General features: G+C 52.2%; 1 protein-coding gene across 1 annotated transcript in view; it reads right to left on the reverse strand.

The window, feature by feature from the left end:
• Positions 1-17,242: 17,242 nt before the first annotated feature.
• ST3GAL1 (ST3 beta-galactoside alpha-2,3-sialyltransferase 1) overlaps positions 17,243-27,759 on the reverse strand; it is an 88,756-nt gene continuing 78,239 nt past the window's right edge. Inside the window, exons 4-8 of the mRNA XM_081258383.1 lie at positions 27,550-27,746; positions 26,214-26,393; positions 24,892-24,937; positions 23,647-23,766; positions 17,243-21,730 (exon numbers count right to left, since the gene is read on the reverse strand). Of these exons, the coding sequence (XP_081114509.1) occupies positions 21,557-21,730; positions 23,647-23,766; positions 24,892-24,937; positions 26,214-26,393; positions 27,550-27,746 (717 nt within the window). The 3' untranslated portion in view covers positions 17,243-21,556. The remainder of the gene's footprint in view (positions 21,731-23,646; positions 23,767-24,891; positions 24,938-26,213; positions 26,394-27,549; positions 27,747-27,759) is intronic.

Genomic DNA, 27,759 nt, shown 5'->3' on the forward strand with positions numbered 1-27,759 from the left:
CAGATTGCGCCAAGATTGCAGCATCTTCTCCCATCGTGCACGCTCTTCAGCTATGGGACCTCTCCACCCTCCCGTCAAGAGGTGGAGTCTCCGTCCTCCTCTTAACTCTGAGCAGGTCTGTGGCTGCTTCACCCTGATACAATGAGGGGGAGGTCACATCACGTGATTTCTGAGCCCAGGTCATGACAGGCAATGCAGCTTCTGCCTCGTCCACTGGGATGCTTGCTTTCGGGAACCTTGGCTGACATGTAAGAGGTCCAGCTCCCCTGAGGCCGCCATAGTGTAAAGAAGCCCAGACCACATGGAGATGCCATGATGCTGGCTGTGGTCACCAGCTCCATCTGAGGCTGCACCAGCCACCAAACTGGCGAGTGCAGATGCCTTTTGTTGCTACCTGCTGTTGAGACACCCCATTCGGCTGAGTCTTCCCAGCTGAGCCACCTGTCTGTGCTCCACCCCAATTTCCAACCCACAGAATTCATGAGCGTAATAAAATTGGGGTTTTCCAACAGCAGGTCTGGGGGGGCTTTGCTCTCCGGTAATACAGCAATTGAAACATCCCTTCCCAGCTCTCCCAGAGGCAAAAAAAGATTTTCCTCATTTTCTTAAGCATCCCATTAGCCACTTCTTTTGTCGTCCCAAGTCTCTGCCCTCAGGGTCTCAGATTCCATCCCAAGTAGCTTATTAAGGTATTTTCCTAAACAAAACTTCTCTCTGGGATGTGTCCTGATGCCAGCAATTAAGATAGCAGAGTGTTTTATTTCTGCCAATTTTTTGAGTGCTTGGCATCTAGAGATGCTGAATTAATGTTAGTTTTGAATTCCATCTTCTTCTTTGAACTCCTGGGGAGCTGGAAGATGAATAGAAGGCTGGGGTAAGGGAGCAACTTTAGAATTCCAGAAATAAGCCATTGGATCCTGCTGGACTCAGCATTTATACCAAGCAGGATCCAGCAACGAAAGAGCCCTTACCAGGAAGTTTAATAGAGAACATTTAATACAGAAAGTTATTATTATTTTTTTTCCTGAGGAGCCATGCAATTTTTTTTATTAGTTTCTGCTTTATAACAAAGTGAATCAGTCATACATATACATCTGTTCCCACATCCCTTCCCTCTTGCGTCTCCCTCCCTCCCACCCTCCCTATCCCACCCCTCCAGGCGGTCACAAAGCACGGAGCTGATCTCCCTGTGCTATGCGGCTGCTTCCCACTAGCTATCTACCTTACGTTTGGTAGTGTATATATGTCCATGCCACTCTCTCGCTTTGTCACAGCTTACCCTTCCCCCAGAAAGTTAGGTACAGTAGTGTAGGAAGAATTGAGAGGCCTTACATGTAGGGTCGCCAGATAAAATACAGGACAGCCAGTTAAATTTGCATTTCAGGTAAGCAAGAATTTTTTTTTTCACGTAAGTATGTCCCATGTAATATTTGGGAATACTTACTTATACTAAAAAAACGATGTGGGGCTTCCCTGGTGGCGCAGTGGTTGAGAGTCCGCCTGCCGATGCAGGGGACGTGGGTTCGTGCCCCGGTCTGGGAAGATCCCACATGCCGTGGAGTGGCTGGGCCTGTGAACCACGGCCGCTGAGCCTGCGCGTCCGGAGCCTGTGCTCCGCAACAAAATGATGTGCTGTTTATCTGAAATGCAAATTTAACTGGGCTTCCTGTATTTTTATTTCTTAATTCTGGTAAACTCTACTCGTGGGAAACTCTGAGGCAACCTAGAGTTTAGCAATAGCAGGAAGCATCCCTTCCTGGGGCTGGGGGACAAAAAAGGAGGGGCTATTACCAGGGTCCAGGGGCTGAGGCTGCTCCCTGGAGCTGGTACCGTGGCAGGGAATGCCTCGCTGGGGCTGGGGCCCAAAGCTAGGAGAAGTTCCTCAGCCTCTAGGCTATTTTCCCAAACAGCTAGATTCTGTGGCGCGAGGTTGGCCTGGCCGCTTCTGGGCAGTAGCTGCCACGGCTTTATTAGTGGAAGAAGCTAACAAGCTTACCTTCAGACAGCCACTGGAAGTCCAGACCCCTCATCAAGTACAAGGGATTCTGGAAATTAAAGGCCACCGTTACCTAACTGGAAGCTGCCTTACTAAGTACCAGGCTTTACTCCTTGGCTCCCCAGAACTAACCCTTAAAACCTGACGCACCCTCAACCCGGCTACACTGATGCCTGCTGAGGCCCGGAACTAACACATTCCTGCCCTGAAACCCTTGACCAGGTTTATACCTGTAGGCCTGATCTAACAGATCAGGCCATAGAAAACCCTGAGGAAGAACGGTTTACTGATGGAAGTAGTTTTGGAGGGCAGGGTATGCTACTGTGAGCGCTTACAGTGTTATATAGAAGCAAAACCTTTGCCACCTAACACTGCAGCCCAGAGGGCTGAGCTAATAGCCCTAACTGGAGCCTTAACCTTAGGGGAAGTAAATTATAAATATATACACAGACTCAAAATATGCCTTCCTTGTATTACATGCCCACGCAGCTATCTGGAAGGAAAGGGGACTTTTAAATGCAAAAACTTCCCTGTAAATTACGGGCCTGAGATTTTATATCTTATAGAAGCTGCTCAAAAACCAAAACTAGTAGCAGCCATTCACTGCCGCGGGTACCAAAAGGAAATTCTCAAGTTACCCAAGGGAACAACAGGGCAGATCGGGAAGCAAAGAAAGCAGCCCTGATGCCCACACCAGGTAGAAACCAACACTGAGAAAATTCGACAACAAGCCACTTGGCTTCAGCAGGCAATTAACCACAAATCCTTGCTATTTGATATGGGTGAGGAAATTGAAAACTGGCTCTCTAGTTTGTTCTCTTGGATCCCACAAGGTATAAAAAACTTTCTGGGGACTTCCCTGGTGGCGCAATGGTTAAGAATCGCCTGCCAATGCAGGGAAAACAAGTTCGAGCCCTGGTCCGGGAAGATCCCTCATGCCGTGGAGCAACTAAGGCATGTGTCACGACTACTAAGCCTGCGCTCTAGAGCCCATGTGCCGCAACAACTGAAGCCCACACACCTAAAGCCCGTGCTCCGCAACAAGAGAAGCCACCACAATGAGAAGCCCGAGCACCACAACGACGAGTAGCCCCTGCTCACCGCAACTAGAGAAAGCCTGCGTGCAGCAACAAAGACCCAATGCAGCCAAAAATAAAATTAAAATAAATTTAAAAAATAAACTTTCTGGCAGGAGGCTTTTATTTTCTTATAACCCTTTTCTTTTCAGTCATACTGACTTATGCTGTTTCATCTAGTGCCCCATTGTCTTCCCTACTGTTGTAAACCTGTGACTAAGATTTTCTGTCCAAGAAGGAGACCTGGGACCAACGGGTCCAGACCTTCCATTCTAAAAATAGAGAAACAGGGCTTCCCTGGTGGCGCAGTGGTTGAGAGTCCGCCTGCCGATGCAGGGGACACGGGTTCGTGCCCCGGTCTGGGAAGATCCCACATGCCGCGGAGCGGCTGGGCCCGTGAGCTGTGGCCGCTGAGCCTGCGTGTCCGGAGCCTGTGCTCCGCAACGGGAGAGGCCACAACAGTGAGAGGCCCGCGTACAGCAAAAAAAATAAAATAAAAAAATAAAAAATAAAAAAATAAAAATAGAGAAACACATTAAACTTTAACCCTGAGATTAACAAAAATACATACCCAAGCAGAATGGCTTTTTGGCAGGGGTGACATCACCTCCCCTGTCTGGTCAACGGTTAAGGAAGCCCTCCCAAAGTTAAGCTGGTTCCTTCCCTTTCCAGGCCCTTTAATGGCTATTGTTGTTCTTCTCCTTTTTGGCCCTTGTTTATTTAACCTTTTGATTGAGTTTGTGTCTTCTAGGCTCCAACAGTTTGAAGTAAGGCTCATGATGACTCAAGAATTCAACCCATTCCAGCGGAGGGTGGCCCAGGTCCCTACAGGTCCTTGGAACAGTCAGCAAGGAACTTCTACACCTCTAGGGGAGGCTAGGGTCTGCGGCCCCTGTCCAGGAGGAAGAATTTTCAGGGGACCTCTGGCCCCTTACCCCTTAAGAATAAGAGTGTAGAGTCTCTTGGGGGAAATGAGACTGGCTGGGACCTGGGACCCTTTGCTGCAGTGCTGCAGTGCTCACACCTGGACAAACCTCTCCTCCAGCAATAAAATACAAAGAAACTATAAGGACTAAAAATAATTGCATGCATGCACAGTTGGGGCAAATTCTGGACAAAAGGTACAAAAGACCAAAAAACTCAACTGCCACTTCTGAAGAGCTGGGAGCAAAAACAGGGTATTGGGAGCAAAAGCTGGGTACTGAGCATGCCCCCTGCACTCAACACCACCTAAGTGGTGGGCAAAACACCTAAGCTACCCCTCCAGCCCGACTCCTGGACACACCCCTACCCTCACCCCACATAAGGAACAATCTCACCCCCCAACCCGGGAGCCAGCAAGCAAGGGAACCTGTTGTTTGTTCTCACTCCCCGCTGCTGCAGCAGGGGCCCCAATAAAGCTTGCCTGAAAAAAAAAAAAATATATATATATATATATACATATAAGACTTCTTTAACCATTTCTTGAGCCCTCACAATATTTGTGGCATCATATTGAGCAATTCATAAGCATCATGTCCTTGAATCCTTAACCAAACTTCAAGGAAGACACGATTCTTTTGCACATTTTACAGAGGAAGACATTGAGGCTCAGTGAGATTAGGAAATTTGCCCCAAATCCCACGTAAAGTACATGGCAGGGTCAGGTCTTTGCTATACCAGCAGGAGGTACTTCAGCCCTGTGGGCAGGATGGGAGTCAGAGAACCACAGCAACATCAATTCATCATAGACTGTTGGGTCTGGAAGGGACGCCATCTTGATCCATGTCCATAGGCTCTGGCTAACAAAGTACCTGAAATGCCTTCTCATTCTTGGTCTTCCTAAAGGCATTCAATCCATTAGTTCTTCCATTCCAACACCCCCAGACTCACCTGTTGGCAGTCCCGTGTGGTATAAAACAGCAGAGTATACTAGTTAAGAGCTTGAACTATGGAGTCAAAGGGCCGCTTCAAATCCTGGCTCTGTCATTTACTAGCTCTGCAACTTTGGGCAAATTCCTGAAGCTCTCTGTGCCCTTCACTCTTCATTTATAAAATGGGGCTGATGATGACAATGACGATGGTGACAATGATAATGATGGTGTCTACATTACAGGTAGGGTCACCACGCACAGTCACTGCTGCAGGCTGCATATGGGTCGCTGCTCAAGGCTGTCTCTACAAGCAACAGGCCAGGAGCAACCCTGCCCATAGCTGTGCACCTTCAATGGATTCATCTATGGGGGGAACCAGTACAGCGCCCAGCCGATAATCTGCACCTGATAAATGTCGGCTGTTATTATATATATACTACAGAATTGACTAAGTGCGGGGCACTATGGGAAGCACTGAGTGTACAAACCTAAAAGCCCCCGTGAACTGTGTGATGGGGGAGGGGAGAGGGGGGCGGGGAACCACACCGTTTTAGCAAGTTGTACTGCGTGCTGATTAGGGCACTGTCGTTAGCCCAGGGGGACAGAGGAAAAGAAGGGACCAGTTCTGGCTGGAAATAAACATCAGGACTGGGAAGGAGTTGGTCTTATAGAAAAGGGCATCAGAGGCGGGAGTAGACAGGGTGTAGGCATGGAGGTGGGGCGTGACGGGCAGGTGTCCGAGGGAAGGCGGGGAGAAGGGGCGTGCAAGATGCAGAAGGCTGGAGAGGTTGGCAAGGGGCAGGGCCCTCACAAGGAACCCTGGCTGTCTTCAGTGACAGGAAAACTTTTCAAGTTGAGAAGTTGAAAAATCTCAACAGGAGGGCAGGAAGGAGCATGCTTGGTGTCAAGCCTGTCACTGTTTTCCTCGCCCCGCCAGCACCGATCGGCCATCACTTTGTTGCACTGAGGCTGGCATGCCAAGTAATTTACACACAGGGTCCCGGGCATCCGGACTTACTGAGCGCTTTCTCTTGGGTCAGTTTTGCATGTGAACAGAGACCTTCAAAGCCTAATGAAGGGTGGCAGTGCTATGTGTTGTGAGGTCTTGGATAAGCCACCGCTCCTCCCTAAACGTGGAGCTGGTGTCCTCTGCTCCCGGCTGTATGCACGTGTGCAAGCAGCAAATATGGTTGTGGACACGAATGCATAAGGGGAAAGTCAGAATTTGGAATACTACGTGATATTCCTGGGGACCCCTGACTCCTAGCACAAAGTACCCCCCGATCCGTCCACCCCTCGTCCCTACCCCAGGTGGATCCTTCCAGGTGATGTATCTTGGTCCAAAACTGCTGACCTGAGACTTCGGCCTTGGGAAAACCCCTCCATGCCACCTAAGGCCCCAGGCTCCGAGTCTCATAGAGGATCAGATTAGGAGAGGCCTTCTGGGATTGGGTCGTCCAAAGCCCTTACTTTATGGCCGAGAGAACCAGGGTCAGAGAAGGGACAGGGAAATCCTATGGCTTTCCAGTGGGTCTGGGATGATGCAGGGAGGACTCTCCGATCTTCACACTTCTTGCCCCCCATCCTTCACGTTCAGCTTCATCTCTTCCATTTACCTGTCCACCTATCCAGCCAGCATTTTTTTTTTTTTTTTTTTTTTTTTTTTTGCGGTACGCGTGCCTCTCACCACTGTGGCCTCTCCCGTTGCGGAGCACAGGCTCCGGATGTGCAGGTTCAGCGGCCATGGCCCAAGGGCCCAGCAGCTCCGCGGCAGGTGGGATCCTCCCGGACCGGGGCACGAACCCGCGTCCCCTGCATCGGCAGGCGGACTCAACCACTGCGCCACCAGGGAAGCCCTGAGCCAGCATTTTTAAAGTGATGCCTTTTCCCATTCAGCCAGCACTGCCCGAGCACCTGCCAGCTACCAGGCACTGTGAGAACACAAGGAGGACTCCCCCAACCCTGACTAAGAGCTGCTAATTTTAAAATAAATAAATAAATAAACCATTTTATTTATTTATTTATTTATTATTTTTTGGCTGCACCACATGGTATGTGGGACCTCCCTGACCAGGGATCGAATCCGTGTCCCCTGCAGTGGAAGCGTGGATTCTTAATCCCTGGACCCCCAGGGAACTCCGCAAAGAAACAATTTTGGTGCAGAATAAGCATGTTCTTCTGAGGATGGATGGCTGTCCTGGGAGCTCTGGAAGCAGGATGAGACATGAGATGTAGGTGCCAGGAGGGAAGGGGTGATCCATCCTTCAGACCAAGCTGAGAGGGCAGTGGATGACTTTCCTGTGGCCCAGAAGGCTGCTCCTGTCCCCATCCAGCCAGTTAACACCAAAGCAGGAAGGGAGGTGGTCCATGGCAGGCCAGCAAGGAGATGGCTGGCAGAGCTGGAGGTTGGGGACGGGGCTGGGACAGGGCTTTGGTCACCTGGTCACCTGGGCTGGGACTCGGAGCCCCCGGGGAAGAATCTGACCAGAGGCATCACCTGATCAGCTCTGCTCTTTCTAACCTTCCACTCTCAGCCGTGCCTACGTGCGTCAGGACGGAGAAACTTCCACTGTTTATGCAACTATGACCTGGAGAGGCTGCGCTGTTCATTTGCTACCTTTATTCGGAAAGTTCAGCTGGTAAAGGGGAGCCACGTGTTTGGACGTGTTTGGAACAGGAAGTCGGATTTCCAGGACGTGCCTGCAGTCACAGCTCTATTTCTGGAACAATTCTCGGGTTCCAATTTCTTTAGAAAACTTAAATGAAACCCTGCAAGGCCAGCTTTTCTCTCTCGTTGTCTCTGGTCCTGACTCGCCCTCCCTGCCTTCTCCCCATCCCTCCTGCCCTTTGCAGAGACCCGGCTGTGGGGAATGTGTAACCTGGACACCTTTCTTCGGGGCTTCGAAAAGAATCCCCTACCCATCGGACACAAGGCTGGACAGCTGCCCAGAGACTCCGCCCAGAGGGGGCTCCCGTCTCCCTAACCTCTGGCCATGGGCCCAGTGATGCAAACACTGGCCCCTAGATTCTTCCCCAAAGCTCGACAGTCAGGGAATCTGGTCCAATCTTTCTCCTGCTGCTAAGACCCTGTTAGACTCTGAGCAAGCCTTTAACATGCTGGGCCCTGGTTTCCACGTCCATAAAAAGGGATTATTAATCCACAGTCTGCCCCCCTCACAGGGCTCATCAAATGGGAGAATATAGGAAAACAATTATTGATTACTATTTTAATCTTTTAACTTATGCGAAATGTAGATAATATATAAGTAAGCATTTTAAAGTATACTATCTAGTGGCATGTGGTACTTTCACAATGGTGTGCAATTACCGCTTCTATTTAGTTCCATGACACTTGCATCAACCCAGAACATACCTCTGTACCCGCTGAGCAGTTACTCCCAGCCCTCCCCTTGACCCCACCTCCAGCCCTTCCTGTCTCTGGATTGACAAAGTATGGATAGTTCACAAGAATGGACTCATATCATAGGTGACCTTTTGTGTCTGGCTTTATTTGCTTAGCATAATAATCCACATTGCAGTGTGTATCAGTACTTCACTCCTTTTTATGGCTGAATAATATTCCATTGTGTGTGTACATCACAATCTACCCACTCTTCTGTTGATAGACACTTGGGTTGTTTCCACCTTTGGGCTATTTGAATAGCATTGCTACAAACATTAGTATGACAATAGCTGACTGATACAATCAAGTTTGGGTTTTAGTAGATTACATGCATGTGGATAATGAATTGGAGAGTGACAAGACGAGTAGCAGAGAGAGGACTTTATAGTTAGTAGGTCCTTGATATTATCTAATTGGAAGGTAATAAGGAAGGCTTAATGGGGGCTGAGGGAATGGAGCTGGGGAGAAGAGTAGATGTGAGCAATACATGTTCTAGAAGCAGAATGGACAGGGTTTGGGGGTGGGATAGCTGTGGTGGGTGAGAGAGAGGGAGCCCCAGGGATGCTACCTTGCACATCTGTTTTGCAGACCAGAGAGGCCAGTGGAGACCCCAGGAGCAAGAGCAAGGGAGAAAGATGATGGATTTGGTTTGGATTTGTGGAACGTAAAGGGCTTTGGGACATAGAAAGGAGGATATGCAGAAGACACATGGATATGTGGGTCTGAGGGAGGAGAAAGGGAAAAAATAGAGAGTCGTGGCACCAGCAGTGAGGGGCAGTGTGACTGTAATTTGTAAGAAGAGGACCAAAGACGGCGTCTTAGGAAGCCCAGATATATGAAGATGAAGTGGGAGATGGGGAACGTGCAAAGGTCCAAGAAGGAATCAGAGAGGAAGGAGGCATGCCACAGAAGCTGGCCCTTCAGCTGGGGAGGCCCTTTCCCTGATTTTCCCTTTTTGGTAAACTCCTATTATACCCTCAGCACCCAGCTGAGTGTGACCATCTTCTCTTTTTGGAGCTGCACCAGTACGGCTGCACCCTCCACCCCAGTCTGGTCAACACTCTTGGCCAAGGTGAAAATTAACCTTCTGGCATCCCTGGGCATTCCCCGGACTGGGCTGGCTCTTCTGTGATGAATCAGCCCACGGGGCTCACCTCCAAAATGCCTCGGTTTAGGGCAAAGCTGAGTTCCCTGTCCCCATGGCCTTGGTGGCGGATGGAGCACACATAATCCTTAGTCATGACTCATTTCATTCCTAGCATAGTTTATCTCTAGGAGATTGTCCTCTATATGTCCCACGGCCTTAGGTGCCTCAAAGGTGTTTGACAGCTATTTTGGGAGACACTGCAAGGGGCTTAGGGGTTCCGAGTGCAGGCTCAGAGCCTGACTGCCTGGTTTACATTCAGGGTCCACTGCTGATGGGCTGTGTGCCCCTGGGCAAGGTGGTCTACCTCTCAGAGTTTTGGCGGGTTTTTTTAACTTTTTATTTTACATCGGAGCATAGTTGATTAACAATGTTGTGTTAGTTTCAGGTGTACAGCAAAGTGATTCAGTTAAACATATACACGTATCTACTTTTTCAAATTCTTTTCCCATTTAGGTTGTTACATAATATTGAGCAGAGTTCCCTGTGCTATACAGTAGGTCCTCCTTCATTATTCATGGTTACTCATTTTAAATATAGCAGTGTGCACATGTCCATCCCAAACTCTCTAACTATCCCTCCCCCCCACCCTTCCCCCTGGCAACAAGTTCTCTGAGAGTGTTTCTGCCTTGTAAATAAGTTCACCTGTATCATTTTTTTAAAGATTCTGCATATAAGGTAAATCATATGATATTTGTCTTTCTTTGTCTGACTTACTTCACTCAGTATGACAATCTCTAGGTCCATCTATGTTGCTGCAAATGGCATTATTTCATTCTTTTTAATGGCTGAGTAATATTCCACTGTATACCTGTACCACATCTTCTTTATCCATTCCTCCGTCAATGAACATTTAGGTTGCTCTCATGTCTTGGCTATTATAAATAGTGCTGCAATGAACACTGGGGTGCATGTGTCCTTTCAGACCATGTTTTTCTCCAGATATATGCCCAGGAGAAGGATTTCAGGATCATATGGTAGCTTTATTTTTAGTTTTTTAAGGAGCCTCCATACTGTTCTCCACAGAGGCTGTTTTGGGTTTGTTTTTGCAGGTCTTTTTTCTTCCCTTCCTCTCTTGTGGTTTGATGACCATTTTCAGTGTTGTGTTTGTGTTGCTCTTTCTTTTTTATCTGTAAAATGTGCATGCCAGGAAGAATACTTGCCCCTGGAATTGTGTAGCAGGTAAGTTACATCCTGCAAACACTACAAACAGACTGGAACCTGGGAGATATTTAATAAATGTTAGCATTCATTCTATTTAAACTGAATAAATTCCCAAAGGCTCACTTAGTCAAGCAACACAATTTTCGAGTGCCTACTACATGCCTGCTACTGTGCTAGGAGCAGGGAATTCGGAAGGGAAGAAATTGACACCATTCCTGCCTGGCCTCAGGGAACTTCTGTGTGTGACTTTGGGCAAGTAGGAGATTAGATGTCCTTCGGTATAAAGGCTTGAAACATAGATTTTGTCCAGATCCTCCAACGTACAGAACTGGAAACGGAGACCCCAGAGCCAGTGTGTGGTCCAGCTGCCATGCTGTCTGCAAGAATGGGAATGGCTTGGAGTCACTGGCAAACTCCACCCTCTCTTCCCAGTGTGTCTTCCGTGACGTCCAAATTGCTCTAGGCATCTACCAAAAGTGGTTCTCTGGCCTTTGCTCAGACAGCTACCAAAAGAGAGCTCACTTCCTTCCTGAGACAACAGCTCATGCCATCGCTGGGGGGTCTACATTGGGAAGAACCATCTTGCACAGAAGGAGCCGGACAAAGGTAATGCTAACAGCCGCCTGGACACACCAAGCTTCTCATCTGCACAACAGCCCTTCGGATAATAGAAGGCATTGATGAAGACGAGGCTGAACAGCCTTGATTCCACTACCCCTGTCTCTGGGGTCCTTCCCTAGGGTCTGGGCTGGCCTGTCTGCATTTCGCTGAGCCTGCAGAACGGAGCGCTCTGCCCAGGCACACTCAGGACTCACAGGGCAGAGCCAGGGGGCCTCTCACCAGCAGCTCTCTGATGTCTGTGACGTCAAGGAAAGACATGGGTGGAGATACTGCTCCTCTCCTATCCCAGACACTCCACCGCATTCCCAGCCTCCCTTGCAGCTTTGTTTGGACCACGTGGGTCGTTCTGGCCACTAGACCTTGAGTGGAAGTAGTGGGTGTGGACTCCAAGTTAAGATTTAGTGAGTCATTTCCATCCCCTTGTCCCCTTACCAGTGACCTTGAAGGCCACGGATTGAAGCTGAAGCTGGTACTGTCACAGGATGAAAACAACAGGGCAACGCAAGTCACCACGTGGAGGGCCCATGTAGGGAAATTGCCAAACCCACCAGACTCTGACACAGCAAGATATACACGCCTGTCATCTGTTCTAAGTCACTGGGATTCTCGGGCTTATTTGTTGCTGCAGCACTAGGCTGTTGTATCCTGACTGATGGAGTCAGGTCTGATCTTGAATTCTCTGATCCCTCATGACGTATGTGGCCACAGGCAAGTAGCTAACAGTCTCTGAGCCTCAGATCTTCCGTGAAGGTGGTAGCACTATTGCATCCAAGGGGCTCTTGTGAGAACTGAATGAGAAAATGCATGAGGAATGCCTGGTACAGAGAAAGAACTCAGAAAGTGTGATGTTGCCATCTTTGCTTTCCGTATACTTTTTCATTTAATACTCATTCTACAGATTAAGAAACTAAGTCCAAGAAATCAGGTTTACCCCATAGATTAGAAAGCTAACGAGTCACAGAGAAAGGGTGGGAGTTTGAAGCTAGTGAAATTCTGAGGTCTGGAGGTACAGCAGGGGCCTGGGCCCAGGTACGCTGTGTGACAATGCGACACCATGTAAAGCTTTTCAGCCAGTCCTCATTTGCTTGGGGTTTAGACCTTTTCCAACTGCGTCCAGACTTTTCCTCTTGACCCAGTTCTCTTGGCTGAGTGACAAAGATCTCAATCTCCTTCTCTGGAAGTGGTGGACTTGATAATAACCAAGTCTTTTAAAGTTCTGACCTGGGTGTGTGTGTTTTTTCATGTGGTTTTCAAACCCTTCCTGTGTTGAAAATCCGGCTGAAGGCGATTCCATTGCACCCTCTGGTGGCCACTGTCTCTCCGTGTTCTGGTCAGGCTCTTTCAGTTTGGAGCAAAGCAGACAGTCCCCCGTCCTCACACTCCTGTGGGGAACTCAGCACCTTGCTGTTGAAGTCCTGGCACTACCCCTCCCACCCTGACAAGTTACTTCATCTCCTGGAATCTCAGTTTCCTTGTTCAATTCTCCTCTAGAAGGAATGGTGCCTCTTGGCAGGATTGCTGCAGGATTAAATGAGATTAACGTAGGCAAAGCACTTAGCGTGTGAAAGGGAACTCTGATCATTATTAATAATCTCCCGCTTTTCCTGGTGTTACCGTTGTCTCCCCTATAAGACTGTGACCTTCTGATGGTGCAGAACCTGTCTTGCCGAGCCCCCAGTGGCTCTCGGTACATATTTATCAAATGAAGTGTATGTGTACATAACGTATGTTAGTTTCTCATACACTCCCATGAGACAGGCAAATCAGGAATCATCGTTCCTACTTTACAGAAAAGGTCCATGTCTTTGACTCCCAGGACCTGTGTGTACCTGTGATCCAGCCAAGCCTCCTTCTTGGGGGACTTACAAAGGAAAGGAATCTTCCAGCGATCCACAAATCTATACCACCTCTAACTCCCTGTTTTGGATAAAGTTTCAGGAAAGCCAGTCCAAATGTTTTAAAACATGGAGGGGAAGGAGTTCTCAGAACTGGTCGGTCCCCATAGGAAGCTGAGCCTGGACATACGTGGATCTGAAGGTGCCCTCAGGGCACTCAACTTACCACAGTAATAGGTTATACGTAAGCACCCCTTCCCCAGGGCTGGAGAAAGGATGCTCTGGATTGATAGCAGTCAGGACCCTTTGCTGAGGCCTTCCGCAAGCCAGGAGTGTGCTGGGCATGGGGCGTCCAGGGGATCTCTGGCCTTGAAAAGAGGGTGGTAGCTCATTGCCCTGTTTTGTGAAATGTGCCTGGATGGTCCTGTGGACACGACTGCCACCCCAGCCTATGGCCACTCACGTCCAGCTCTCAGCAGCAGTGTCCAGGGTGAGGACCATGTCTCCGTTGGCCACACTGATGTTTCTGGACATCACACACGCCCACTCCCCAAACCCTCCTTTGCAGCATGTGCCATCTGGGTGCAACACGTGCCTTTCCCTATCACTGGTACCCACAGTCTTGCTGTCTACTTTCCCTAGTTCGCGGCAGACTGCAAATTGGGGATGTGAGTTTCTACCAACTTGTGCCCTTGGCCTGCAGGCTTCCAGCCAGATCCACGGCCTCCAAGGTCCATAGCCTGACAAGGCCCACGTCTCTGATTCCAAATGGCTGGGGCCTTAGGGCCTCAAGCCCAGCTTACTGTCCTGAGCTCTGGGGTCATGGCAAGATTGCTTCAGGAGCCAGTCAAAATCAAATGCTAATTGTACTTTAGGTCAAGCTGAATTGGAGAGTGCGGCTTAAAACTGGAGCAGAATATTCAATTCCCTTTTGCTTATCTCATCCAATTGAGCTGACTTTTCTATCACTGATTGCAGCAGCCAGGACAGCCTGAGCAGTGAGCCACATGGAGATCTGGAGATGGGGGAGAGATGGGGGGAGGGATGTGCTTCCCAGAGCCCAGCTGGGATCTGGTTTTGCTGAGCTGCCTTCTCACTAGGTATCTTCTTAAAAGGGCACTAATCCCATTATGGGGTCTCATCTAAACCTAACCATCCCCCAAAGGCCTCATTTCTAAATACCATCACACTGGGGGTGAAGGCTTCAACATACGGATTTTGGGGACACAATTCAGTCCGTAGCAGTGGGACTGGAGTTGAGTGTAACCAGTCTCTGAATCTTTCCACGTGACCACAGATAAAAGGTGTGGCCAGGTGCCTAGCCTCTCTGAGAAGCAGGTTACCTGGAATTTGCTGATTCCATGAGGATCTGATGCTTCAGCTGAAGATGACCAAAGAGCTGTGACTCTGACACGTGGAAGGGGCATCGTCTTGCTCTTCAGGGCTCCAGAGTTTGGACAGACCCAGTGGTGGGCTTTGGGGGCGGGGGCGGGGGGAGAGGGGAAAAATGCATCATCATCATCGTCCCACAGATGGATATTGATGAAGTAGGGCTGGTTAGTACCTGAGCCCCGGAGGTGTTTGGTGGGCGCTGACTCAGTGAACGAAGCAGAAGTGAAGGAGAAGCTGGCCCTTCCCCAGTGGGTACAGAGGGACCCACGAATCAGTGGTGATGTTTCTTCTCAGGCCCTTAGAAGCACAGCCTCCTGGACCTCACATGACCTCCTTGCTTAGGAAGGGACAGACCTTTGGTGACATGACTTTAGTGAATCCTGGTGTAAATAAACCACCTTCCAAAGGCATTTGGAAGACAGGGCGCCAGAGGGCCTGGGGACGCCTCCACTTGGTGGGTGACACTCAGGCGGATGGGACAGGCACGCTCCGAGAGAACTACTCACTCACGCACAGGGGCCAAGTGACATCTGAGGCAGATCCCTAAATACAGCTGGACATGAAAAAGGATGATGAAAAAGAAAGGAAAAGAAAAAATGAGGGGGCGTATATGGAAAAACACTGAGGATCGTTGAATCTAACACCTGGGATCATATACTCTCTCCTTTCAATCTTTGTGTACATGTAAAGATCCTTATGGTAGAAAGTTAAAAGAAATTAGAATTTTTTGGTTGGTTTTTTATCTATTTTTAAAAATTTAACTAACTTATTATTTTTATAATTTTAAAATAATTTTATACAAGTTTTAAAGGTTACTTTCCATTTACAGTTATTACAAAATATTGTCTATATTTCCCGTGTTGTACAATACACCCCTGAGTCTATCTTTTTTTTTTTGCGGAACGCAGGCCTCTCACTGTTGTGGCCTCTCCCGTTGCGGAGCACAGGCTCCAGACGCGCAGGCTCAGTGGCCATGGCTCACGGGCCCTCACGGGCCCAGCTGCTCCGTGGCATGTGGGATCTTCCCGGACCGGGGCATGAACCCGTGTCCCCTGCATCGGCAGGTGGACTCTCAACCACTGTGCCACCAGGGAAGCCCGATCTTACACCCAGTAGTTTGTACCTCCCTCCTCCCACCTCGTGCCCTCTAGATTGCTGCCCCCCCATCCCAGCCTGTAACCACTGGTTTGTTCTCTATATCTGTGAGTCTGTTTCTTTTTTGTTATTACTAGTTTTTGTATATTTTAGATTCCACATATAAGTGATATCATGCAGTATTTGTTTTTCTGTCTGACTTACCTCACTTAGAGTCATGCCCACCAAATCCATCCATGCTGTAGTAAATGACAAAATCTTGTTGTTGTTGTTGTTGTTTTTTATCCCATTAGCTCTTTGTTGAACAATCAAGTGCGTGTTTGGAGCAGCCTGAGGGGTGTTGTTGGGTGGATTTCCCCAGGGTTCCCACAACCAGATCCTGGGGGACCTGCGTTTGTGGGAAGGGTCGGGTGGTGCAGAGTAGGCTGGCTTTGGCTTGTCTCTGGCGGGTGCCTGAAGGGTCGCGAAGAAGTGCCTTTAGATCCTCGGGGCTCCCTGTGGAGGGCCCTGGCTGATTCCTTTCCCTGCTGGGGGGCCCATGGAGTGAAGAGCTCCTGCCTGGCCGAGCTCATCCACTGGGGCTGGGGTCCATGTGTCGGCACCTCGTGGTCACTTGTCCACATTGCAGCTCTAATGTGATACCAACTAGAAATAAATTTGGGGTAAGATGGGTCTCTGATGGAGTGGAGGGTCAGGAAGCCCGTGAACCATTGATGAGAGAAGGTCCCAGGTATGGTATAACTCATTTAACCCTCAACGCCTGTTTATAGGGGAGGTACTTCATCACCCCAACTTTATCCATAAGGAAATATGCACAGAGCGGTTAAATAACTCGCTCACACTCACACAGCTAATACGTAGGACCCCAGGCAGCCTGACTCCTGGGCGCCTGTGTTCATCTCTGTACCGTCCCGCCTCCGGGGGCTGCCTTCAGAAAGTCACCACAGACAAACTTCTCAAGTGACTCGGGAGCTGTCACCGCAGAGAGCAGGGAGCCCCAGATCTGGAGAGGGAAGGCTTGGCTTGCACCTTACCTCTGCCCTCAGCTGCCTGCACCCATTCACCAGCTCTGCAGTGCTGCTGAGAGAGTTCAAGATCGTGCCTAGGGAGGCGCTGTGCAAACTGTAAAGTGCCACGCAAATCGGGAAGTAGTATTATTTACACCAACTTTACAGAGTCCTGGTAGTGGATTGTTGGATCTATTTTAAAAATTGGGCAGTTTGTGCCAACTCTGGATCAGACTTGCATCCATTTATGGACGAGCCTTCTTGGGGAAGGATGGACACTAACTCTGCCCACACTGGGCTATTTCATTCAGCAAACGCCTGGAGCAGCGGGCTTGTGTCTCCTCCAGCCTCCTACGATGCATCTATGCTTGATTTCACACTCCCTCTGCTGGCCCGTAGAGTGGTCCCCATTGGACAGATGAGGCAGCTGAAGTTCAGAGAGGTTGGGCGACTTTGCCACAGTCACACAGCAGGGAGAAGGCACGGGTGCAACTGAGGAGAGGCTGTCTCTCCATGTCCTGAACATCTGGGCACTTGGTTCAAGGCAGACACTAACACAGGAGGCGTCTTTTTAGGACTGAAAACATCTCCTGAGTGGAAACCAAAAGAGATGGCACCGAGGTACAGCCCTCACAGAAAAACGACAGACACACCCAAACAATAAAATAGCTCTTCTTTATTCACTTTGATTCGGATCATTGGAAATGTTCAACAATAAATTAAAAATAAAAAACAGAGCAGAGGCTGAGGAAGGCAGACTCTTGCCAACTTCATTCAAAAAGCATCCAGATGAACAAACATTTAGCTGCAAAACATGGGAGTGAGGCAATGGGGGGCAAAGAAAGCAGATTTTAAAACACCACCAACCAACCCAACAAGATTGCAAAGAGGAAAATGTGCTCAGGGAACTTTGGCTTTGACATGAATTCAGTTAAGTGCTAACGTGATGGTGCACCCATGTCCATCCTACCGGGGCCCAGTGAGGGCTCCCAGGTTAAAGCTGATGTCTGGACCAGAACGTTGGGCAGGAGGGCGACAATGGCAGTTCAGAAGCTGAGCAACGGGGTCAAGTTCAACACGAGAACAGACCTCTGATGGTCTGGGAGGGAAACAGGAGGCCAGAAGCTGGCTGCATGTAGGAAATGCAGTGCTTTGGATAAGGACAGGCTATGTGATGCTGCTTTGCCTGGCCCGCTATTCCTCCTACACCCTCTTCTTTTTTTTGCAGAGGTGTCGTGGACTGCCCCCCAGGAGGGCTCAAAACTTGTTAGCCCAGACCCCAGGAGAGGATGACCAACCAGTGGCCTGAGGCCACATCTGCTGCAAACCAGATGTCCATGATGGACACAGTGACGTCCCCAAACTCTTTGGAGGAGCGAGGACAGTTGCCGGTCCCTGATGGCACGTGGCTGGAGTCCAGCCATCTCTGGCTTCCCTGGAGAAAGCATTTCCGACCACAACCACGAGACGGAGAGTACGCTCTTTTCAGTTTTCCACTTTTCCTTTGGGTTCAGGCTTCCTTGAAGAGAACAGTTAAAGCGAACATCACAGTTCTAAATATTCTCTGCGATTCTATTCCACCTTTGATCCAGAGGCCCAGATTGCGTCGAGGTAGGATTGGCCTCTCGCTGGCCCTTCTGGCCACGGCAGAGCCTGGGATGCCATCAAGTCCCCGAACCCACCCCCACTCCCCGCGACAAAAATCCCCTCCCCCCTTCTAACCTGGCTTCTCTCTTTTAGGTCCTATTTCCTTGGATCTGGCTTCTCCCACTAAGCCCAGCCCATGTGGTTTGCTGGACGATGCCTGATGAAGCCAGGGTTTCAAAAGGCATCAATTCAAGAACTTTTTTCTCTTCCCCAGATTACTACAAACCCACCCTCCTTTCTTCCCCTACGGGTGGGTGAGAGGAGGGGCTCCAGAGGTCGTGTGGCTGCAGGCATTGCTTTGCTCCAGCTGAGAAAGCAGCCTCTTCACTCCTGGGGGAGTCAGATGTCTGGGATGTCGGTGACATCTTTCTCCCTCATCAGTTCAGCCTTTCGGCTTCAGGCTCAGCAGTGATTGTTGCAAGCTTCGTGCCCGGGGCTGGTCTCCAAGGAGCTCTCTGTCCGCGGGGTGGACAGGGCCCTGGGCTGGGATCCCGGAGCCCCGGGGAGCCCAACTGCGTATACTGTTCATGCAAGAGCCTCCTCGTGTGGGTGCTTCTCGTCCTCCAGCCGATGGCCAAATCCCCGTGGGAAACACTCTTGTCCAGTTCTCAGCCACCTTTACCCCGTTATGGGCCCCGCTGGTTTAAGGCAATGGTGCGTTAATCCCGGCCACAATGGCTGGCTGGATTCGGTTAGGTGGCCGTTGTTAAGCCACAAGATGATGTCTGTCCCAGCTCTGGGAAAGCATGATGCTATGTCCTCCACTGGAAGGATGGTGTGAGAAGGCCGAGGTTACAGCTTGCCTCGGGTCACCGTGGGCAGCCTGAGAACGAAGCCCGGTGGTGAGAGGCTTGTAGAGTCCGAAACCTACACCGACTACAGTTCTTTGAGGGGCTGGATGAGCCTGGCTGGGAAAGCCCACTTCTAGATATTATAACGTGGAGCCAAGAACACCCTACTTTGGCTCAAAATCTGTTTCACAATTGGTTCACTTTTGCAATCACTTGCCTTCTCTGGCGGTGCTTTTCTCATCTGTAAAATGGGATCCAAGGGTTGAAAGACATCTCACAGTGAACAGCCTAGTGGGAAGGAGAGGTGGAGTGGGGACCAGGCGGCTGACCCAGGTGGCGTGCTGCTCAGCTGTGAACACCTGTCTGCTCTGGGGACCTGACTCAGCACATCCAGGAAAGCTGGGTGCTCTCTCTGACCCCATCATCCTGAACAGACTTGGCTTTCAGGAGAAGGAGAGAGCGAGCTCAGGGGTCAGCCCACACCACTCCCTGCGCCAGTGTCCATTTCTGCAAGGTTTGTCCCTGGGATTAATCAGCCAACCAGCACGTTTGCTGAATTCTTCACATCAAGTACTCCCATAAGCTCTAGCCTCTGAGGATTTATGCTCGGAATAATGACCTCACAGCAATTTACAAGCCTTTTATCAGTCAAGAGGGTCTTCAATTTTGCAGAATTTTAAAGCTGGAACAGGTTTTTGTTTGTTAGCTTTTAAAAAACACTTTCTGGATCCTGAATCTTTGAGAATCAAATAAAAACTGGAACCTCTCTCCAGGAAAATACTCATATACAGGGACTCAGGGGAAAAACAAACGTGGTGTGTGACTTCTAGGGATGCTTGTGAATGCCCGTTGCTATCTGTGGTCCGTGACCTTCATAATTCCTCCCTCCCCATTTGCAGAGGGAGAAAGTGAGGCTGGGGAGGGCAGGACTTATCCAGAGGGCTGCAGGGAGCAGCAGAGGCAGCCTCCTGGCTTCCCAGACCAAGACACGGTCACAAGTCCTCAAAGTATCAGTGGCCTTTTAGAAAACGCTCTTGACAGAAAAAACGGACAGTTTTGTTTGTTTGTTTGTTTGTTTTGTTTTGATTAAATGTCAGCAACTGGAGCCAAAGCTCCCTGTCCTTTTACGCCTGTGACTCCACTCCCCACCCGGCCCCAAGACAGTGCCGCTGCGTTTGGGATTCCTAGCCTGAGGCTCAATCTAAGCCCGTAATGAGAGAGAAGAAAGGTAGGGCTGCGAGAGAAGGAGGCACAGAGCATTCTACAAGCCTACCGACCTGACACCCCAGGATCTGCCCACCAGCAAGCCCTCAAGCCCTAGACACCACGGTACCCCAAGTCTGAGGATTCCTACAAAACTGGCTTTGAGCGCCCACACCCCAGCTGCCAGCTGAAGCGAGAGCAATTGAGTCACAAAGTGCAGATGATGTCAGCTGAATTTTAAAAACAAAACAATAAATAATCAGGAAGGCGGACAAGGAAGGAAGAGCAGCTGGGACGTGAAGGATGAGGTATGACTTCTCCCCTGTGATGGTCACGTTCCTAGGATGACCCTGCAACCCCCAGGACACCACACAGGTGGCCAGGAGGGATCTGGCCCAGAGCGTAGACCCCTGGGGGAAACTGCTGGCTGGTGGCGGCCTCCTGCACAGCTCTGGAAGGTGACGGGCACCAAATCCAGCAGTCTGTGAAAATAAGAATGGACAGTCCATGGCTGATGGGCCTCTGGATGGAGCCAAGTATCATCCGAGCTTTGTTCCAACTCAGACGCTGGCTCAGGAAACTAGAAAACTGTCCCCAGCTACAGAGTCAGGGGAGTACACTGCTGCGGTGCCCTTTCCCAAGTCGGGGCTTTTGCCTCATTTCAGCCAAGTGCATGCATCTCTCTCGCCAATACAAAGGCACACGGAAGGCGTCAGATCTTCTCTCAGCCGTCATGATAAACACAAAGATTGATTACTCAAGGGAACAGCAGCTTGGGAAGGAGACATCTGGATATTTAGAGTCTCTGAAGACCTTTGAGTGAGGAGCCCTCCTGGCCACCATAACTGAGCTGTGGGCAGAAAGGGGAGGCGTGGTGGTCCTACCATGTGAGGGAGGCCCCACATGGCCGTCCTGGGGGTCATCCTCACCCAGGAACTTCCCAGCGAGAATCAGAGACCTGGCCCCAGACCCCTCCGCAGAGGAGAGTCTCTGTGCATCCTCCCCAGGAGACCATCCTCTTCTTTAGAATGCGGGAATCTTCGGATTGGACCTCTCCCCAGTCTCCCCACCTTCCCCAGCCCGGAACAGCAGCGAGAGGGGTGTCCCCACCCCAGAATGGTTCTGAGACTTGCTCTGCAGCCCTGGCAGGGCTCGGCGACCTTGCTGAGTAGCTGCTGCCAATTGGGGTGCAAGAGGCTGCGAGGGGCACCTGGACACACCCCTGAGGCCGGCCCTCCGAGTTCCCAGAGCACAATGGCTCCGGCGAGAAGCTGGAGCCGGATGTGGAGAGGTGTGCTCCGGTGCATCTGTCCTCAGCCCTTCACAGCGTCATCTTCCCTTAAAGATCCGGATTTTGTTGATGGATGCCAAGGCGGCCGTCACATTGGACTCGAAGTCCCCGTCGTGCACCCCAGTCTTTCGAAAAGCCCCTGCCGATGGGTTGTTTTCCCAATAGTGGTGCCAGTTCCCTCTGCTGTCTGCCCCGAAGCCGTACAAGTCCACCTGCCGGGGCAAAGCACAGGTGAGAACTGGACAGCAGGGCTGCAGGTGGACCCTCTAACAAAGAGAGCCGGCAGGCACCCCCGGAATCTGTAAACACCACTTCCAAGGATTCACATAAACCCCTCCCCAGGAACCTGGAACTCCCAGAGGCTTGGTGAAGCAAAGGCAAGTTGAGTAAAAGTCAAGTCCAATGCCAGAAGGCACAGTGGGAGGCCACTGCTTGTGGGTGGCCCTGAGGGTGCTGGGTCCGCCTCTGGGGAGGCACAACCTCTTCTCCAAGGCTTGAGGAGCAGGGCTTCGAAGCCCAGCAGCCTGCCCCAAATCCCAGCTCTACCTCTTGCTGATACATCCTGCAAGTGCCAAATCACTTCTGTGAGCCTCACTTTCCTCATATGGAAAATGGGGCCAAGAGTGAGGACCACAGGGAGGTGGGCGGTAGGTGCGGATCCCTGTCTTCCCTTAGGCGAATACCCATCTGGTCCAGGGGTCCTCACTGCTCGGTGGGCGGGGCAGGGGGTTGCTTCTTACACATGACAAACTTTTACTGAGCACTTATTCTATGTCGGGTGCTGCATTAAATCCATCAGAGTTCAGGCGGATGCTGGCGCAATCAGGGATGCAGGATTCAGGTTTCAGCCCCTGGCGCTCCTAAATTCTAACAAGCACCAACCGAGCCCCCGTGGGGGACAGGGGCTAACGCCGGGGCTCCCTCAGCACAGAGGACGCAGGGGCAGGAGGCCGGAGAGAGCAGAGAGAGCTCTTTCGAGCAAGGGACGCTTGAACTGGGTCTTGGAAAATGAGCAGAAGGTGACCAGGAAGGGACGGGAGGAGGGGCTTCCAGGGAGAGGGAAAGCTATGTGGGCCGCAGCATGGCAGACAGCTTTCAGGGGCGGGGACCCACCAGGGGCAGGAGACAGCTCCGTGGCAAGTGCAGCCTTTTCCGAAAATGCCAGCAGGGACACGGGCCCGCCCCAGAGCACGTGCTAAGGGATGGGAGGGGCATTTCTGAGGCAGAGGCCCACGGGCTCTTTGACCAGCCAGCTGGAGGTAGGGGCTTGGTGGGGAGATGCGAGGCAGGTGTGGTTTCTGGGGTGAAAGGCAGGCGAAGATGGTGGGAGAACAACCGAGGCAGAGACGGTGGGTGGGCCTTGCTACCCCCTCGACCCCTCCTCCCTGCAGTGTCCACTGATGAGCCTGATGGGGCGAGGGTGGGGTTGGGCTGTACGTGACAAGAAGGGACAGCGGAGTGCCCTGCCTGAACCCAGGGCCAGGGGAGAAGCAGGGGGCACTGTGGTCCCCATCCTGCTTCACTGTCCAGGGGCAGCGAGCACCCCAGATCATCGATGGAAACCCAGGCCCAGGCTGGTGGACGGCGAGGCGAGTCCACGATCGGAAACGCACGGTTGGCAAAATCACTGATTCTCAACCTCCGTGAACGGTGGAACCCCTGGGTGCCGGCTTCCCAACCTCAGGAATTCTGGTGGAAGTGGGCTGGGCTGGGGCCTGGGGGCCGGCATTTAGCTCCGCAGATGATTCTGATGAGCAACTGAGATCGAAACCACAACCCCAGACAGCTCCCCTGATTATAATATACTCCTGGGGGCAAGCTATGCTTATTTTGCCCCCACATCAGATCTGAGCTTCCACCTGCTGGGCCAGGCTCTGCCTTGGGACCTCACACACCAAGAGAACACGGTTACTCCCCAAAACTTCCTGTGTGGGAGACAGTGCAAGCCTCACCGTAGAGCCAGGATCGGAGCTTCTAGAAGAGACAGGCTATGCCGGGGCCGGGAGGGGGGATGGGGGTCTGCCTGACTGCAGGCGCTCTCGCCGCCCCTCTTGAGAACACGGAATGAGGAGCCCTCGGTCCCCGACCCCCTGCGGGGGGCAGGCAGGCATGGGGGAGGGGGTCCTACCTCATCACAGATGTGTAGTGAGAAGATGACCGAGAGGATGCCGGTGGATGGGTACCGCCCGTGGGCCTGCAGCCAGGTGTCGAAGACATACTTGATGAAGGCTGGGTGGTAAATCAGGATCTGCGGGAGGGGAGGACACGGTGAGGGGTCTGGAGGAGGATACCAGGCATGTGTTAGGGGCCACACGCTACTGTAACCTCAGGGGACCCTGTGTGACCAGAACTCATAACCCTGCACTTGGGGTGGGGGGTTTACGTACTAGTGGAGGAGATGGACCGTGACCTAAATCACAGAGACACAGAGGACGCTAGAAAAGAATGACGAGACTGTGGAGACAAACAGAGCAGAGGAAGGAGATAAGGCGCTGGGGTGAGAAGGCTTGCAGACAAGGTGACATCTGAATTACAATCCAATGAGGCCAAGGAGTGGGACATGAGGCTGCAGGAGAAGGTTCCAGGGAAGAGCATGAGCTGGGGGACAAGGACACTCCTGTCACACTGCAGGAAGGCACCGAGCCACCCGTTCTGCCTAACATGGGCCTGAATGATCTCCAGTCCCTAAAATGACCCCACATGCCAGCTCTCCCTCTCCTCATGTTACAGATGAGGAAACCGAGGCTCAGAGAAGCTAAGTGACATGCTCAGTGTCACGCAGCCACCATCGGGAAGACATCAGCTCCAGTCATACAGTGAACTAGCTGTGTGCCTCTGGGCAAGTTACCTGCCCTCTCTGAACCCGATCTCTCCATCTACACATGACAGTGTATATAAAGGTCTGGTGTGGTGGACACTTCATTTCCTCCATCCCTCTGCCCTTTGCCCACGTCTTAGCCAACCCCATTCCCGGGCCCACTGGGGAAGGTGCAGATATGGAGACAGGTGACGAGGTCTGGCTTTGAGATGCTCATGCTGTGGGGCAGTGGTTCTCGAACAGCACCAGAATCCCTGGGGGGCTTGTAAAAACCCAGCGTTTCTGATTCAGCAGATCTGGGGTGGCCTGAGGATCTGCATTGGTGACAAGCTCCCGGGTGGTGCTGCAGGTCCAGGCGCCAGGCTTAGGGAACCTCTCCAGGGTTCGTCTCTCCACTCTCTAAGTGGAGGGCCACCCCGCCCCACCAGCCCGGGGTCCCAGGGGCTCTCCGCCGCCAGATGCTGGCAGAGCGGGGAGATGGTGCTCTCTGCCCTCACGCGGAGCCTTGAAAGCAAGGCTGAGCTCAGAGGACAAGGCACCTGAGCCTCGACTCACCTTATCCTTTTTCACCTTGATCTTCGTGGGGACAGGAACGTAGGTGCTGCGGGAGGACAAGGCAGGTGGTTAATGCGGGAGGGGGCTGGCGGCCTGGGCATCAGCTGGTAGCGGCAGCTGGAGAGGCAGGTGGGGCAAGCGGGAAAGCACACTCATTCCCCAAGGGACCCCACCTCCTCGCAGTGGCCCATTATGGACACCAGAGGGCGATCGTGGCTCATTCGAGGACCTGCTGCTGCATTATGCCGCCTTCTCCCAGAAAGTTTAAGAAGGGGGATCGCTCCAAGCCGTGCACACAACACAGGAAGCACGGAGCCCACAACACCCATCCCCCGCTGCTGGGACGCTGGCTGATAGGCCCACAATGCCCCCCTTTTCATCTGCAAGATTTCACGTGCCCCCAAGATGACGGTATACGTGCCTGGCCACCTGGCCTCACGTTGCATCTACCTCGGGGACAAGTCACGTTCCAGCCTGTGGGACCAGGAGGAAGGAGCCGGCAGCGGAGCCCTGGCTGGTCCAGCTCCACCCCTGGCTGAGCCCGCTTCCCTCACTGCCCTCCTCCTCCGAGCACAGCCCCCCGGTTTCCCGCACCCAAATCCCTCGGGCTTCCTATTCCTAACCAGGCCTCAGACAAGGAGGCTTTTGGCCATCTGGGCACTAAGCCACTTCTCTTCAGGCAGGTGCGAGCCTGGCTCTGCGTAGGGGCCAAGTGGAGGCTGGAGGTCATGAGAAGGACTAGCGGGAATTCACTGAGACCCGTGCCAAGTGCCCGGAACAAATCAGAAGATGTGAGCTCCTCGGTGCTAAAGGCAGCCGGAGCCGACGTGCTCCGCGCCCAGTCTCCCCGCCCACCCCGCCCAGCGCAGCCGGGGCCATTTTGACGGTTTGATAAGCGGGGGTGGGCGGCGGCTGCCATCAACAGGGAGCACCCCAGAGACGAGGACGGGGTCACAACTAACACGTGCTGTGCCCTTTCCAGCAGGGCTCCCTCTCCCGAGGGGTTTCCAGGGTGTCTGGGGAAGCAAACCTGGGAGGTCTATTCGGGGGAGCGGGAAGTCACGAGGAAGAGGAAGGCCTGAGCTCTGGGTGCATCGGGGTGATGGGAGGAGGGGTCCCAAGAAGAGCCGGAGGGTCTGGAGGCGGCCGGGGCGCTGGGGCTCTGCCCTCCAGGAGGAGGCCTGGGGAGGGGAGGTGTTCCGGGGGAGGAACAGCACGAGCGTGGCTGTACGGGGTGGCGGGGGGCTCAGAGGCCCTCACACAGCAAGGAGCAGCAGCGGGACAAGCAGTGACCCTCATCCAGACGCCCTGAGGGGACTTACTGGGAGATGGTGCCTGTGGTGGTAGCGCTGACCACCCACTGCAGGTCGATGGTCTTGAAGGGGACCAGGACCATGCTGACGTTCTCCGCCAGCTCCCGGAAGCTCTCGGGGTACACGAGGTGGTGGGTGGTCTTGCTGCCCACGTCGGCCTCGAACCCTGCCGTGGGGGCCTTGTTCATCCTGGGAGGGGGAGGGAGAGAAGACAGGCATCACACTGGGGCACCGATGCTGAGGGTCAGCTTCAGCTCTGTGAGGCTGCGCTGTGCCCCTTCCACTGGGCCCCAACTTACGCATCTGTAAAATGGGGGCGATTGCGGCACAGCTCAGAGGCTTTTGCTACTTTTTTCTCATTTATGATCTCGAGGGAGCCTGACCACCGCCACCATCGATGGCCTACTCCGTCCTGGTCCAGTGACGCACATCACTGACGCTTAATGATGACGGTGTCCAGTACATACTTTATGGTCCTATTCTTATGGCCAAAGAAGTCTGAGTGCAAAGAATGTATCCCAGGACACAGAGGAACCCAGAGGCAGCCTTGAACTCAGGGCCTGTCTGACCCTGAACCTGATTCTTTCCCCTTCACCATGGACATTCCTACTGGACACCAGGTACACTGAGGCTCCCTGAGGCCAGGTGAGTGGTCTAAAGACATAAAGTCAGAGACCACAGAAACAGCGGATGGTTCTAGAAGGTGCCTGTGCTTCTCACCTGAGTCACTGGTGCCCCTGGGTCGGGTGACTGGTGTGGGGATGACAAGAAACCCGGGAGAGACGTGGGGCATCTTCCTGGAATATCCATTTTACTTGGTGACAGGGAAACATATTTTACATTAAAAGTATATAGTTATGTTATGGCCTAGATGGCAAAACAGAGATGGCTTTTGTTTTATTTATTTTTTTGGCTTGTGCAGCTTGTGGGATCTTAGTTCCCAGACCAGGGATCGAACCCCGGCCCCTGGCAGTGAGAGTGCCGAGTCCTAACCACTGGACCGCCAGGGAATTCCCAGACAGGGATGGATTTTAAAGATTAAACAAGAGTCCTCAAGTTAGCCTTGCCCTCTGGCCAGGCCTCTCAAGGCCAAGCTCCCAGTCCCCTGGGTACCTCTGTGTATGGTTTCCTCTCTCCATCCAGAGAAGCCCTGTTGGTCCATCTGCAATGCAGATGGGGAAACTGAGGCCCAGAGGGGGCAGGGAGGGGCCCGAGGTCCCCAGGTAAGGCTGGGTATACCCGGACTGGGGTCTTGACCTCCTGACGCTGAGCCATGAAGCCCCCTGCAGCTCCAGGGGCCTGGAGGGCAGCGGGGCGGCCTGGGGGGTGAGGGGCTGGCACTCACCTGAGCACGAAGTCGTGACTGTCTATCTGAGGCCCGTACCAGGACTCTCTCAGGTTGCCAGAGTTGCCCACGACGGCACAGCGCCGACAGCCCACCAAACTCTTCTCCAGCAGGGGGTCCACGTTCCCGGGCACCACCTGGAACAGCTCCTTGATGGTGTCATTCAAGTTACTGGGCTGCTTCTCCCGCTGGAGCCTCTGTGGGCGGAGG

This window comes from Mesoplodon bidens (assembly GCF_964165515.1).
Source record: "Mesoplodon bidens genome assembly, chromosome: 16".
Taxonomy (NCBI): Eukaryota; Metazoa; Chordata; class Mammalia; order Artiodactyla; family Ziphiidae; genus Mesoplodon; species Mesoplodon bidens.